This window comes from Microplitis demolitor, chromosome 3 (genome assembly GCF_026212275.2).
Source record: "Microplitis demolitor isolate Queensland-Clemson2020A chromosome 3, iyMicDemo2.1a, whole genome shotgun sequence".
NCBI classification, from domain to species: domain Eukaryota; kingdom Metazoa; phylum Arthropoda; class Insecta; order Hymenoptera; family Braconidae; genus Microplitis; species Microplitis demolitor.
The window spans coordinates 17,752,960-17,766,721 of record NC_068547.1 but is presented as its reverse complement, the minus strand read 5'-3'; the positions used below and the strand labels follow the sequence as shown (position 1 = coordinate 17,766,721).

General features: G+C 30.8%; 1 protein-coding gene across 1 annotated transcript in view; it reads right to left on the bottom strand.

The window, feature by feature from the left end:
- The window catches only part of LOC103572981 (uncharacterized), a 112,978-nt gene extending 101,689 nt beyond the window's left edge, over positions 1 to 11,289 (bottom strand). Inside the window, exon 1 of the mRNA XM_008551828.1 lies at positions 11,000 to 11,289. Coding sequence (XP_008550050.1) covers positions 11,000 to 11,180 — 181 coding nt within the window. The 5' untranslated portion in view covers positions 11,181 to 11,289. The remainder of the gene's footprint in view (positions 1 to 10,999) is intronic.
- Positions 11,290 to 13,762: the final 2,473 nt, after the last annotated feature.

Genomic DNA, 13,762 nt, shown 5'->3' with positions numbered 1-13,762 from the left:
TATCTAAGTTTATTTTTTTCCGTGAAGAGAAAATGATGAATTAAAATGAGATTTCTTATACACTGAAAAAAAATCAACACATTGATAGAAGGATTTTTTAGCATTTAAAAAGATTTCTTAATATTTCAAAAATTATTTCTTAAGAAATCTAAATTTTCCAGTTAGCTACGACAGTTTGAAAAATGGAAAAAACTGAAGCCCTGCTTCCACATGATCACTTGCGATTCAATTTATAAATAAAACCTTTAAAAAAAAAAAACAAACGCATAGATGATTTTTAGCACTTAAAATTGATTGAAAATTAATATATGAGTATAAACTAAAATTTAAGACCACTAGAGAAAAATCCAGGGATTTCCTTTTAGATTCTCTTCCTTACGCATACAATGGATAAACAATTGCCTGTACTAACGGTAGTTTTGGGTTCAAGTAGCAGTAGTTTCAGACTATACACGAATTTCTCTATGAACAATTTGAACCGTCAACAAGAGTCTAACCCAATATATATTCGATAGTGTATGTATCGCACGTATAATATGAATTGCTACAGTATGTCCCATATGTATATATTCGTACACAAACTGAGTCATGGCAATTTCACGGGTTCACGTTTACAAATCGAATAAATGTAATTTTCATCTGCTAATATTACTAGCGTAATGTTTACCCAAGCGTTCACTTGTTGTGTCAAAGTATAACAAGTTGATTGAAGTTCAATAATTAATAAGAGTAGTGTTACTATTTACTGTAAACTCTGTAATAATAATTTATTATTCTAACATTTATCAATAATAATTCTGTTGTTCTTCCGATCTTATTTTATTTTTGTTTTAATGCTTGATAATTCAATTGTTCCTCCGTGAATTATTTTATTTTTTCTACTCACTGGATACAAGTCGCGTCAACTTAAGTAGCGCGAGATGTTCGTATGAAAAATAAAACATAACATCGAAGTAGAGATTATATAAAAAGTATGATAAAAAATATGAAAATAATACCGAGTAAAAGTTGGAGTGGCGGATAAATAAATAATAAAATAAGAAAAAATGGCTGTACATTAAAAAAAAGAATAATGCACGAGACATTTCAGCATTACTGGAATAAAAATAAAATAGTTTCCATTTCTTCTACAAGAGCAGTAGTAGCAGCAACACTAAAGACGACCAGAATGAATATTTCATGTGAATGTTCCGCTGGAACAAATTGAAACAATATAAAACATGATTAAGAAGACGTTGAATAATATTCAACGTGGCAAGTGCAAGTATTATAATTTAATGAAAGAAACTAATGACAAAAATAATAATAGTCTACAAAAAATAACGGTGTCAGGATTACGTAAGCTTTTTTCTAATGACACAGTGTCATGATTCAGGTCATCACGATCAGTAAATAACGACATCTGCGCACAAAAGACTCTAGTGAGCTGCTCAGGTAGTCTCGGAGACTATAGAATATTTAGAGATCCTTTTATATAGCCAGTCTTCTTCAGCAAAGTGAATTTCAAAAACTCGTAAGGACATCGTGGACACGCCATAACTATTTGACTTTGCCAATCGATCGTCACGACGTGCCTTCACCGCCACTCTGATCACTCGACTTCCGGGCAATTTAGACGTAGCTGGACGTAGAAGCCTGAAGGCGACAAGAGCTACGTAGGGTATACAAAAAAAAAGAAATGAAAGGAAAAAAATATATATTTGGTGAAATAGAAGGTTAGAGAAGGCTAGAGTCAATATCCTCGCCTCGACGACTCCGTAGAACCCGTCAACCGGCGAAAAGTCGATCGTAAGAGGATAAAAGTCACTGATTCAACGACGTACAGTATACGAAAGTAAAAAAATTCAATAGCGTGTTTGTATGTGTGTGTCGTAATAACGGAGAGTGAGTTTTCATTTCATCAAGTTATATCGAGATGAGAATACGAGGCTGTTCAATTTCACAGCAATTGAGACAAAAGTCTTTCACTATTTTCTTTATTTTCTATAACCTTAAAATTACCTTTACATCCACGTACAGATAAATTGTTCAAACAAAAGTAACCAAATAAGAGATGATAAAAAAACAGAAAAAGAATATAAAAATCTCTGAGACTGTGTACGGTAAAAAGTATAAAGACGACAGTTGAACGGATGTAAATTTTCACTTGATATATATTCATCGTTTGTAGTGAAAATTTTCAGTGTATATAACCCGTGTTTTCTATCGTTGTATACTTACTCTATCGTTTAGAGTTTGAGCATCCGGCGTTTTCTGTAAAACCATATTTCATAAGCATCGTTCATTATCGGGGTATATATATTTTTATGTTACTTCTTAACATTTTATATTTTTTTGTTTCTTTGTAACTTTGACGATAGTGGCGCCGCGCAATAATATCTGAAAAGCCACTGAGTCACTAACACGTACAAAGAAAAGCAGAAGGAAAAATAATAATAAAAGAAGCATAAGAATAAGAATAAGAATGAGAATAAGAATAAGAAAGTTGTTATGGAAAAATTTTTATTCAAATGTAAGAACACATTGTGTTGGCCATTCGTGTGCAATTCTTCCGGCGCTAGCTTTATGGTCTTGCTACAAATTGCCATTCGTTTTCAAACGTCTACATTCGATATTACACATAAATCATTTTTTTTTATTCCTAGTTTACTTCGTTTATTTATTTACGTCATATAATTCTTTCGTCCAACGAAGACATTAAGAAAATTACGTACTCATAATGCGCTAACAATGTTTAGAGTAACTTTATATTTACGCAGATTCATATTTTCTTTTTTGCTGTAACAAATAAATTAAATGTCAGTTTTTTATTTTTAGTAAATTAATATTTTTAACAAGAGCGAATAAAAACGTCAGGAATTAAAAAATTGTTGAGCTTATGATATACGGGTTTCAGAGCTTGGAATAAAGGATAATAAAATTGCAGTTATCCGTGTTATGGAAACGGGAAATCCGTAAGACTGAAGAGAGTAGAGAGAACACAGACAAATGGTCGACCGCGAGATAGATCCATAGGCTCATTTGTCTCTCGGTAGGAAGTATAATACCCTCGTCTCTGGATAAGAGACTTGAGTTTAACTTGGACACTGGACAGAACTATTGCTCTTGAAACAAGATTCACGTAGGCAATTGTCTGAAGTTACTTACGCTATAATGTTCATGCTCTTTGATATCAAACTAAAACTTTGTTTATGAATTGTTTCTAGTATCATCATTATAAGTCCTATAAATATTGTTGGATTATCTATACAAAATTTAATCTTTATTCTAATGTATATGTTATTCAATATTTCTTTTTACTAAATATTCTGTTCAGAGTATTGATTCGAACAACGTTACATTTAAGCCTAGTATATATTATTTACAGATCAAATTTTATGACCTTAGGTACTTGGGTCGACGAGAGATTGAGGCCCATGTTCCAAGTAAATGCAAGGCGACATGGTTTTCTTCATATTGCACTCATATATACATATATTTTTAACATCTTTGTTGCAGAAAAAGAGAAGAGGTTGTTTGACCTAAGTGTTAAATACTATTAAAACAATGTCAGTCTAAGCTAAATTTCTTACGATAGAAGACACATGTAGAGCGCGTATTTTTGACGAAAATAAATAAGTTATCATTTGTTTTATAAATTTATCTGTTTTTAATTTGCTATTAACATACCTAAATTTCTAGAAATTATTATGTAGTTATTTAACGATCAAAATTTTGATTTTGAAATTTATTAATAGAATAGTCTGACTCGTAATTTTTTCTAAGCAAATTTTTTATCAATCGAGGATGGAACTTTTTTAACTTCCCGCTAAGAAAATTGTAAATTTTCCAAAATTCGGGAAGTTATTGGTTTCGGTCCGATTTTCGAAAATCGAATTTCTAAGAGATCTTGACGTTTTGAGGTTCTAGGAAGCTATTCTGACTCGAAGTGCTCGAAAATGTGTTCACAACGATTTTTTCGAGCTCCAGGAGCTCGAAACCAGCAGGAAGTTTTGGGGCTGGCCCGCAGGGTCAACTGATGGACCGGCTTTTCGCACTCAAGTGGATGAACGTAACTATCTTTGTTGCACTTGTACAGTAAATCAGAACTTAGTCCAAGTTTTTCTCGTAAACAAATGGAAGTTATCAAAAAATTGACATACACTTTGCTAGTTCATAGAGTAAAGCATCGGATCTGTGTCTTTATTTTGCGTTTAGGGTTTTTATTTAAGAGAAAGCTTGGAGAAAATTATCTGATATCTGTTTTTAAATTTGACTAATTAACTCCATAGACCGTTACTTTAACTCACTAACGCCCATTAACACTCAGCGATAGTCGATTTTTTAACTCAAGTATATTTTAGGAAATAATAAAAAAATATTTCTCGTAAAAATAAAAAAAATCTATTGCTGTAAAATTCAATTGTTGCAACAAATGATTCGAAAAATTTATAAGTTATTCTATTTTCAACCACTATCAAATTCTCCACAGAAATTTTTGTCGAAAAAAATGATGCATCACTAAAAAAAAAATCATCCAACCATAAAAAAGTAAAAAGCGATAAATTAACAAACTACCTTGATTAAATTTTGCGGTAGAAAAAAATTTTTCACGAGGATTTTTTTTTTGTAAACTAATCAAGATCAAAGCATTTTTTCCCTGTAAATTTTTTTATGTGCAGAAGCGTAGATAATTTGTTTATAATGTTTTAGGACAAAAAAAATTTTTTTTTAGTCATGTAAAATATGTTCCCTTGTATTGGATAGTTTATTAAATTTGATATCTCTCAGGCCATCAAAAAAATATCAGAGAAAATAAATTGAAATTGGGAAATTTATAGACATTTTTATTGATCTCTCGATTTTTTCTAACCGCCTATGTCAATTTTACTATATCAATTTCATTTATTTTATTACAGACTACTTTATGTTATCTCTAATAATTTCTCAAAATCAACTCGCCAGATAAACTCGACAAGCAAACAAACATGTTATTATAGATGAAATGTAACTATTGAAATCACCAGCTAAAATAATCCTAGTAACGTTATCCTCATATATAGTGATATAAAAAAATATATAACATTTATTTAATAAACAAGTAGAACAGAAATAAAATAAAAAACTTTTTCCCATTGAACAAACAAAAAATTTAATTATCTCCAACACAAATACAGGAAATTTATTTTTCTTCTTTTGCGGTGAAACACAATAATACTGCAATCAATCAAGACGATTGATCAGCGCTTTGGACAGTAAAAACGGCTCTTTAAATTAATACAAACGTTGAATTTATTTGAAGAGGACTGATGAAACCCCAGTGCATGTATACCATAGCATTTTTTTGTTAGAATCAAAAAAATAATGAAACGTTTAATCAAAAATGTATTTATAAATTTTTCATAAACTCACTATATTTACAGAACAGCTATTGTTCGCTTATAAATTGAATATTGTGAGAGAACGCAATTCACTATAGAGTTTTAGAGTAGTAGAGAGTCGTGCGAGAACCAGGACAATGGAGGCCTTAAAATCCATTCTAAAATTTAACGGATATTGGCAACGATACCGTCAATGCTTACTTTCTTTTACCTCGATTCTCTTATATAAATATATATATCTATAGGTCTTACTCTCAAGTACATTTTATACTTGCGAAGAACATTCACATAAAACTATAAATATTCAGGACACTACCGTTGCTTAGACTTTTCACTGACTTTTAAATGGTGATCAAAAATCAATCTCATCTAAGCGTAATATAATCCCGCCCAAAAGCTTTTTTTTAAGAGCACGCCATAGCTTAACTTTCAAAATAAAACCGACTTATGTTACTGTGCTATCACTTAAACTATATATATATATATATATATATATATATATATATATATATATATATATATATATATATATATATATATATATACATATATATTTATATCCTGACAAAAAAATAAAATAAAGTAACAAAAAAAAATCGTTTACTTGTAGGTTGCCAATAACAGTAGATAAACGTTCTTGTATGAGTTTCAAGATATTTTTAGAGCTCTCTTACAGGTTTCTTGAAATTCTTTCTTGAAGCTTAAATTTTACGGTCGATTGTTCTTTGTATAGGTTTGTACTACTTTTATTGGAATTTCGCGGCAATGTCCACATATAATAAATGTATTATGAGTTTAAGTATTTACTCATCGTAAAATAACTTTTTAAATTTTTTGAATTATTTTCAAACATCCATTTTTCTATAAAATTTAATTTCATTAAACAACTGAATTTATAACACGATTTCAATTAAAATTTATAAATAAATAAACTTTCAGCGGAATTTATTAAGGTTTTTTTAACGATGAAATATCGATACATTTATTTTTTATTTACGGAACATAAAAGACTGTTTGCAGTAGCGTATAAAATATAACGAATTCGCAGACGAGATAATCCGAGCACTTAGGTGCAAAAATTGGATTCTCAAGCAGATTACCGTACACGCATGTATATCCATGTGATGAGAGAAGAGAAGAACCGTACAAATCTATAACACACTCTGTATACACTCTAGTGTACTACAAGATCTCGAGCTTTTGATCCTCATCCTTATCCTTTACCGCATTCTCTTTCCTTTGGTTCATTTCCTCCTGCCCTCTTATCTATCTTGTCTCTTTACACATTTAAACGAAACACCCTACCATGAAAACATTGAATTTCTTGAGCCTTAAGGGCTTTCTCACCATCAAAGACAGTTTGCATTATCATAAATCTTAAATAACAGCTGCCTCTTTAAGCCTCATACAAACCCACAGTACCATAATTATGCATACAAATATAAACACAATAAATTACTCTAGCTCAGTATGTAATTTATCCAATCAAAATTTTTTAATTCAGATAAATCGATTTATATAAATAAGGAGGATTTGATTCATAAAATAAATTACCAGATTTCCGAGAGTCATAAACAATTTGCCGTTGAAAGAAATTATTTTTGATTGGCGGTAAATTCTATGAGCAAACGATAGTATAAAACTTGTACCGATAAGTTTTTTAGTTTAAAGATCTACTATTTTTCTTTTTTTCTTCGTATTCCCTTTCTTTCGTCTTTTCTAACTTCCCACTCTCTTTAGCAGTTGCAATTGGAAAGTTGAGAGTTGAGGTTCTAGCTCGAGCAGAAAAAAAATAAAATTGAGGAACGAGAAAATACTATAGTAGTTGGAGTACTAAGAAAACAAAAATAAATAAAAAAAATAAGTCGAAATGACGAATGAGGATTTAACAAAAATCTCATTCCAGAAAATCCTTTTGGATTGTCCAGTGGGTAACCAAGTGGAAAATTACATTTTTATAAAATTATTATGTGTTTACAGTAGTGTAAACGAGATAATAAGAAATAAAATTCCATTAACTTTATATTTTATATTTTCTGTGCACTCCTTGTCATCTACAGTGTACTATTGAAATAATAAAAATATTTTTTACTATTTATTTTATAAAAAAATAATATATTTGTACTGATATCAATAAATGATAATACACGGAAAGAAAATTATGGAAAGTATTCCTATGTATTATGGGAACGGTTTCCATATTGGTATAGGAACTATTCCCATAATTTTATGGGAACCATCCCTATAATATCATAATTTTTTTTTTTTTGCAGAATAGTGTAGAAATTTCCCTCGTGATATGGAAAGATTCAAATTAAGCTTTTTTGAAAATTTGAGATTTTTTCCAAATTTGAGATTTTATCGAAATTAAAATTTTTATTTCCAAAATTTAAATTTTCTTGAATGCTCTATGCTGATAAAAAATTCTGTTAAAAGTTTTAAGGTTTTTTGCCAAATACGAATTTTTTTTTCATTGTTTGATTTTTTGTTTTAATGTTTAATAATATTTCGGTGCACTGTAGAAGTGATTTCCACACCTTTCCTTCAATTAATATTTTCATGATAGTATGGGAACCATTCCCATAATTTTCTTTCCGTGTATAATGTTATAAATTAAATACACATTAATTTTTTTTTAAATAAAAGTGAAATTTATATTTTCTGAAGCCATAGATGGTAAAGTGAAGCCACTCATTTATTTCAAGACATACAATATGTACGAGCATTGTATCCTCATGCTCATTAATTTAGTATGCCAGTGGAGTAGCCGTAAGAATGGTCAGACAAGGAGGAGCTGGATGAGAAGATTTGTTCTAGCGAAACAAAGGCACTTGAAATGGGGTACATACCACCATGTCAAGTTTTTTATTGCTTCTCATCGATTAACTAGACTATAATTACCTCTACTTACGTGTAAAAAGCCGAACATATATAGGGGAGGGTCAGAAAAGGTGGGGATGCTAAGATAAGAACTGAATTTTTTTTCATCCTAAATACGTCAAATCTTTTCGTTCGTTTTCAAAGAAAAAATTTTTTTCATTTACGGACAAAATGGGACAGCCTGAACGGAATAAATTTTTTTTTTATTTTTAATAACATCTTACACGTATGATGATTCACGTCTAAATTTAAGTAAAAATTATAAAGGGGGTAAAATGGACCCTGAAATTGAAAACATTTTTAATTTTCAACAGACGCGCAATATTGAGACCAAATACATGGTAAGGGACTAGAAAGAAATAAAAACAGTGAGAACTACTGAGGATTTGTACTTTTTTCTTAAAGGGCCATTTTGCCCCTTTCCCTTATTTCCCTTAATAATTTGCGATTCAAAATCGTTTTAAAAACAAAAATTTCACAATAATTTTTATATATTCCATCATATCTGATTCTTCTCTAGATACATATATATATTGATACATATATATATAAATATGAGCCACTACCTTTTGACTGTGGCTTCTATTAAAGTGCATAACTAATCGATTTTTGATAATAGTCATAAATATGTACACAGAAAAAAAAGTTATCTTGATTCAAGAAATTATTTTGGAAGACAAACGTTCTCGGGAACCAAGTAAAAATTTTCTTGAGCCAAGAGAATTTGTCTAGGTCAGAGGAGATTTCTACTGTACCCCAGAAAATTAAGGTTTTCAAAAAAATTTTCTTGAATCAAGAATACTTACTTTCAGTCGAGAACTTTTTTTTATCTGTGTATAGATGTATATAAAATTCATGTGATATATTTGACAATTTATTGCACCGATATTGAAATCGAGTGAAGTTGGATATTTTTATAAAATCGAGCTTCCGTTACTCTGCTTTTTTTCATTATACTTTTTCTTACAATTTCGTTTTATTATTTTACATTTTATTAGGACGAAGTTCTTTATCGCACGTTACACTCCAGCTACTTGGCGAATAAGAGTTTTGCCGAAATAAGTCTAAGACCGATCGTCATGACACTTTTGCTATAGTATGTGTGTTTACAAGCCTATGTCTATGTACGGGTATATTACTGCATCATAGCATGCAAAATATAGCGAAAGGAGCCTTGTTCCAACAGCGAGGCCCGCAACACCTTTCGTTTTTTTTTATATTGAGCGTTTAGCAAAAATACTTCAATATGAGAGTATCAGTTTTTATTAAAAGATACGCGGGTATTTTTAAAGAATTTAAATTATTTCGCAAATATTCGATAACACAAATGGTATTAGTGTTGAATTTACTTTTTTCTATTACGAGATAGTAACAGAGAATTGTGATAAAATAACTGAATTAACTTTTTTTATTCTGAACTAAAGTAAAGAACAGAAGGAAAAACGAGTAGAGTAGAGTGTAGTGAAGTAGACTAAAAGAAAAGAAAAAAAAAACATAAAAAAGATGTGTAATGAGAAAAAGCTTGAGAAGAGTGTAAAAGTACTGTTCAATTCTCGTAATCCTCTGGGTAAAAGAGAGAGAATTGAAAAAAGGTCGTCCCAGTAGGCCTTAGTATAGTTTACCAGCAAGACACACTGAGGAAAACTGGAGGAAGCTGAGGTAAAGTTTTACCTTGGAAGCCGGCGGGCCAAGCAACTTGAGCGGAACCAATAAGTGGCTCTACCCGAATAGTCAACGACTGGCACTGGTATGGGTCTCAGACTCAGACTCAGTCTCTGCAGAAGTAGAACCAAAAGTAGAATAAGAGGAAGAACAAGAAACAGCAGTTGGAGAAGAAAAAAAACAATGAAAATAAAAACCGAGAGAGCTTTTCGATTTCCTTTGGTAAAGGCGTCGTAAATGGAAACTCTCAGGTCAAGGATAGATTTCAAAAGGATCTGAAGCAACCTCAGTTAATGTTTTGTGTTTTCAGATAAGCTTTCACTTGTTAGCAATACATTACAATAAAATATATATCTGTCAATATTTACATTTATTAAGATAATGGAATCCAATAATTTTCAAATGATTGGATTAATGTCAAATCGAGTATTAGCGCATTGTATTTTAATTGTTTCTCGACAAAACAAACGAGTTGTACGAGGCACAAAAGAATGTTTTAACTTTGAGCACGTAGTGAGTTGACTTAATTAAAAAGTTGATGATTCACCTGAATTCATCGCGTAGCAAACTAATCAGCGACTCGGGACATGAAAGCGCGAGAGAGAAACGGAATTACTTGAATCGTTCGAACGACTTCAGCCTCCTCTTGTCCTCTTTTCCTCGTGCTCAATTCAACCAAAGCCCAGATAGTACTTGCCCCAAACTTGTTTAATCTGAGTAACCTACTTACTTCTATTTCATTAAATATTTTTCAGCTTTTAAATTTATTCTGTTTCCCTTTTTTACATACGAAAAAGTTGATCCTGTTACCATATAAACGATAAAAATGAATGAAAAATTACCCGGCAGTTGCATTTGGCTTAAAAGCAGTGTATTATTATATACAATTAGATTAGATTAAATCTGGAATCGACTTAGCGAGGGATTTAACGTCCGGTGAGATAAAAGCCAGCAGTAAAGGTTTAAGAGAATATACGTTGGCTAGGTTTAACTTGGGTTGAGTTGGTTGTACAGAGGTACAAAACAGACAACAGGCAAGCAGCATCAGACTTTAGAGCGGTGGCTAAATTAAGAGCATGTCTCATTTTATTACTCACTGTATTCTAGGTCATCCTGGTCGGAGAGGTAATTCGTGGAATTGTAGACGTGTTGGTCGGGCTTAGCTGCGGTAGTGGTGCTAGCGCTGGTGGTGGTTCTCGTAACCACCACAGTACTGTTTAAGGCCATGGACGGATTAGTTGGAATTGTCACGCTATCGCTAATCGCCACCGCAACCATGCTTCTGCTACGGATTTTCCTTATATTCCCGCTGCTTATGCTAGATGCTGGTGACGATGCTGAAGCTGCTGATGATACTAATGCCACTGAAACTACGACGTCTCTGATATTACGAGTTCTTCTCGTGCTTTGGTTGTCCCGTGAAGCTATACTATCAGTTATTGCGGTAGTAGTAGTTGTTGTTGCTGTTATATCAATAGTGAATCCTGTTAGATTTTTCAGAATGTGTCTAAGCACTTGGCTTACTGGATTTTCATCAATTTCTGATGCCATAACGTGATAAATAAATTTATCACATATTTTTGTTTGTATTTTATCATTATTATTAATTATTTTTTCGTTATTTTATTTATTTGTATCCTTGTTATTTTTAGTTACTGAGCTAGGGGACTAGTTGATACAAAAATCCATTCGAATTGTTGTTACTTCGGTAATAAAGTTTGTTTACATTTTTATTTTTCTTTAAGTGATTTTCGTTTCAATCAAGTTCTTTTTTTAGTCGCTTTTGTTGGAAGCGATTTCCCGTGTCCATTCGCTGGCGATCGAATTTTTTTTCATCAAGAAATCTCTGTAACAAAAAAAAGAGAGGACGATTAATTGATATTGAGAAACAATGAAATTGCTGGTGAGAACAATTGTGAATAAAGTGGACATGAATATTGTCACTTGGGAAAAGTAAAAGAGAATATAGCGTGTACACCGTAAATATTCATGAAATAAATTTATTTTGCATGTGTACACTCATGAAATATTCAAGAATTTAAAATTTCATTTTGCAAATGTGTGTAGATGTATACAGGTGAATGGATAGATAAATAGATGGATGGGTAGATGAGTATGAGTATGCTATTATTGTCTGATTGTGTATGAATATTTCTTTGATAATTTGAATAATGATTCATTACTTCTTGATTCATCTTTGATTAATTAACTCATCTGGTGAGTCTGCTGTTTTCATTGGGTTTATCTGTCTCTGTGTGAATATATATATAGTTCAATATCTCGGTGAGATTGACGTTGATTACTAATGGATTGAGTTTAGGGTTCCGGAGTATTCGCAGGTAACCAATTTCAAGGTAGAACGCTTGTTACGTCGATATTCAAGTGTACTAGATAATTAAACTCCTGTATAACGTTTCAGTTGCTACAGCGGTCTGCTTAACAATTAAACCCACAACTGTTAATTCATCATTGAGATACGGATTAATGTCGTTTCAAAAACTCAGAAGTATTGTAGTCCTGGAAAATATTTAATTCTGAATAAAATATTATTCTGTCAATAATTATCGGAAAATTCTACATTTCTTTAGATTGTTATATTTAAATGGTTATTTGCTGACAGATTGATATTTTTCATCTGCACCCGGCTGCTAATTATTTTCCATCTCATTATTCGGTTATGTTCTGATATTGGAACGTCACTCAAGAAATAAAAAAATAATAAATAAAACTAAGAGCTAATAAACAAAAGCGACTCTTTTGAAACAAGAATAACTGGATAAAACAAAATGACAATTGATCGAATTAATACATATGAATGGGGACGAGGGGTATATAGAAAGGAAAGTATATACTTTTTATATTTTAAAAACAAATAGAGGTAATATCTCGTTTTTAAAATGCATATGAGTCACGAGTATATTTATAAATACCAGCATAACGTCATAAAATAAAAAAAACTTGAATACAATTAAAATTGACATTTTAATTACCATTTCATTTACAGCATGAGATTAAATTATTTTTTAATCTTATAAAGAAATATAAGAAATTTCTGTCAGTCAAAAAAGTAGTTTTATATAATTAAATTGTAATAGTCAAAAAGAAAAATCACAATTTACTTTTTAAAAAACACTAAAATTGAATTATTTTATAATAATGCCCATAAAAAATATTTAAACCAACTTTTTATTGTTAAAGCTTTTTTAAGTTTCTTTAACGTTTATTTGAAAAAAAAATGAACTGAAAATTATAAACGAGAAAGTTTTCAACAAAGTTATTTTTTGTTTCATACTTTGTTTTTATTCATCATTAAATCATACAAAAAAAACAACAAATATCAAAGAACAGTCTTTCACTTTGAAGAAATAATAAACTATATAGGATCTATACAAGTCTACACCACCAACTCAATAATTGCGTTAACTTATTCTCTTTCAGTTAATTATTTTTCCGAATATCTACGGCATGCGCCGAGCTGTATACAAAAAAGTTGAATTTTCTTTGATGCTAAATGAATACGCTTGAGCGAATTAACTTCACACTTGGTTGCGTCTTTCAGCAACGTAGCTTTGTCATCTTTAGCTTTTATTGTTAACTACTGGATCTATTTTTCTTGGATCTGTCATTTATTTTACAACTAATTAATCAATAAAATAGTTCGAATAGACCGTATATACTGTTGTAGTTTTTTACCTTTGTAGTAAAATAAAGTAACAAGTGATTAAAAGTTTAGTGTCATTGAACGCAACTTGGAAACTCAAACAGGCAACTTTAATTATACGCTCCACTTACGATTTACGTTGCACTTGTCTACTTACTATAATACCCTATAATTCCTTTCAGCATATACTTTATTTATA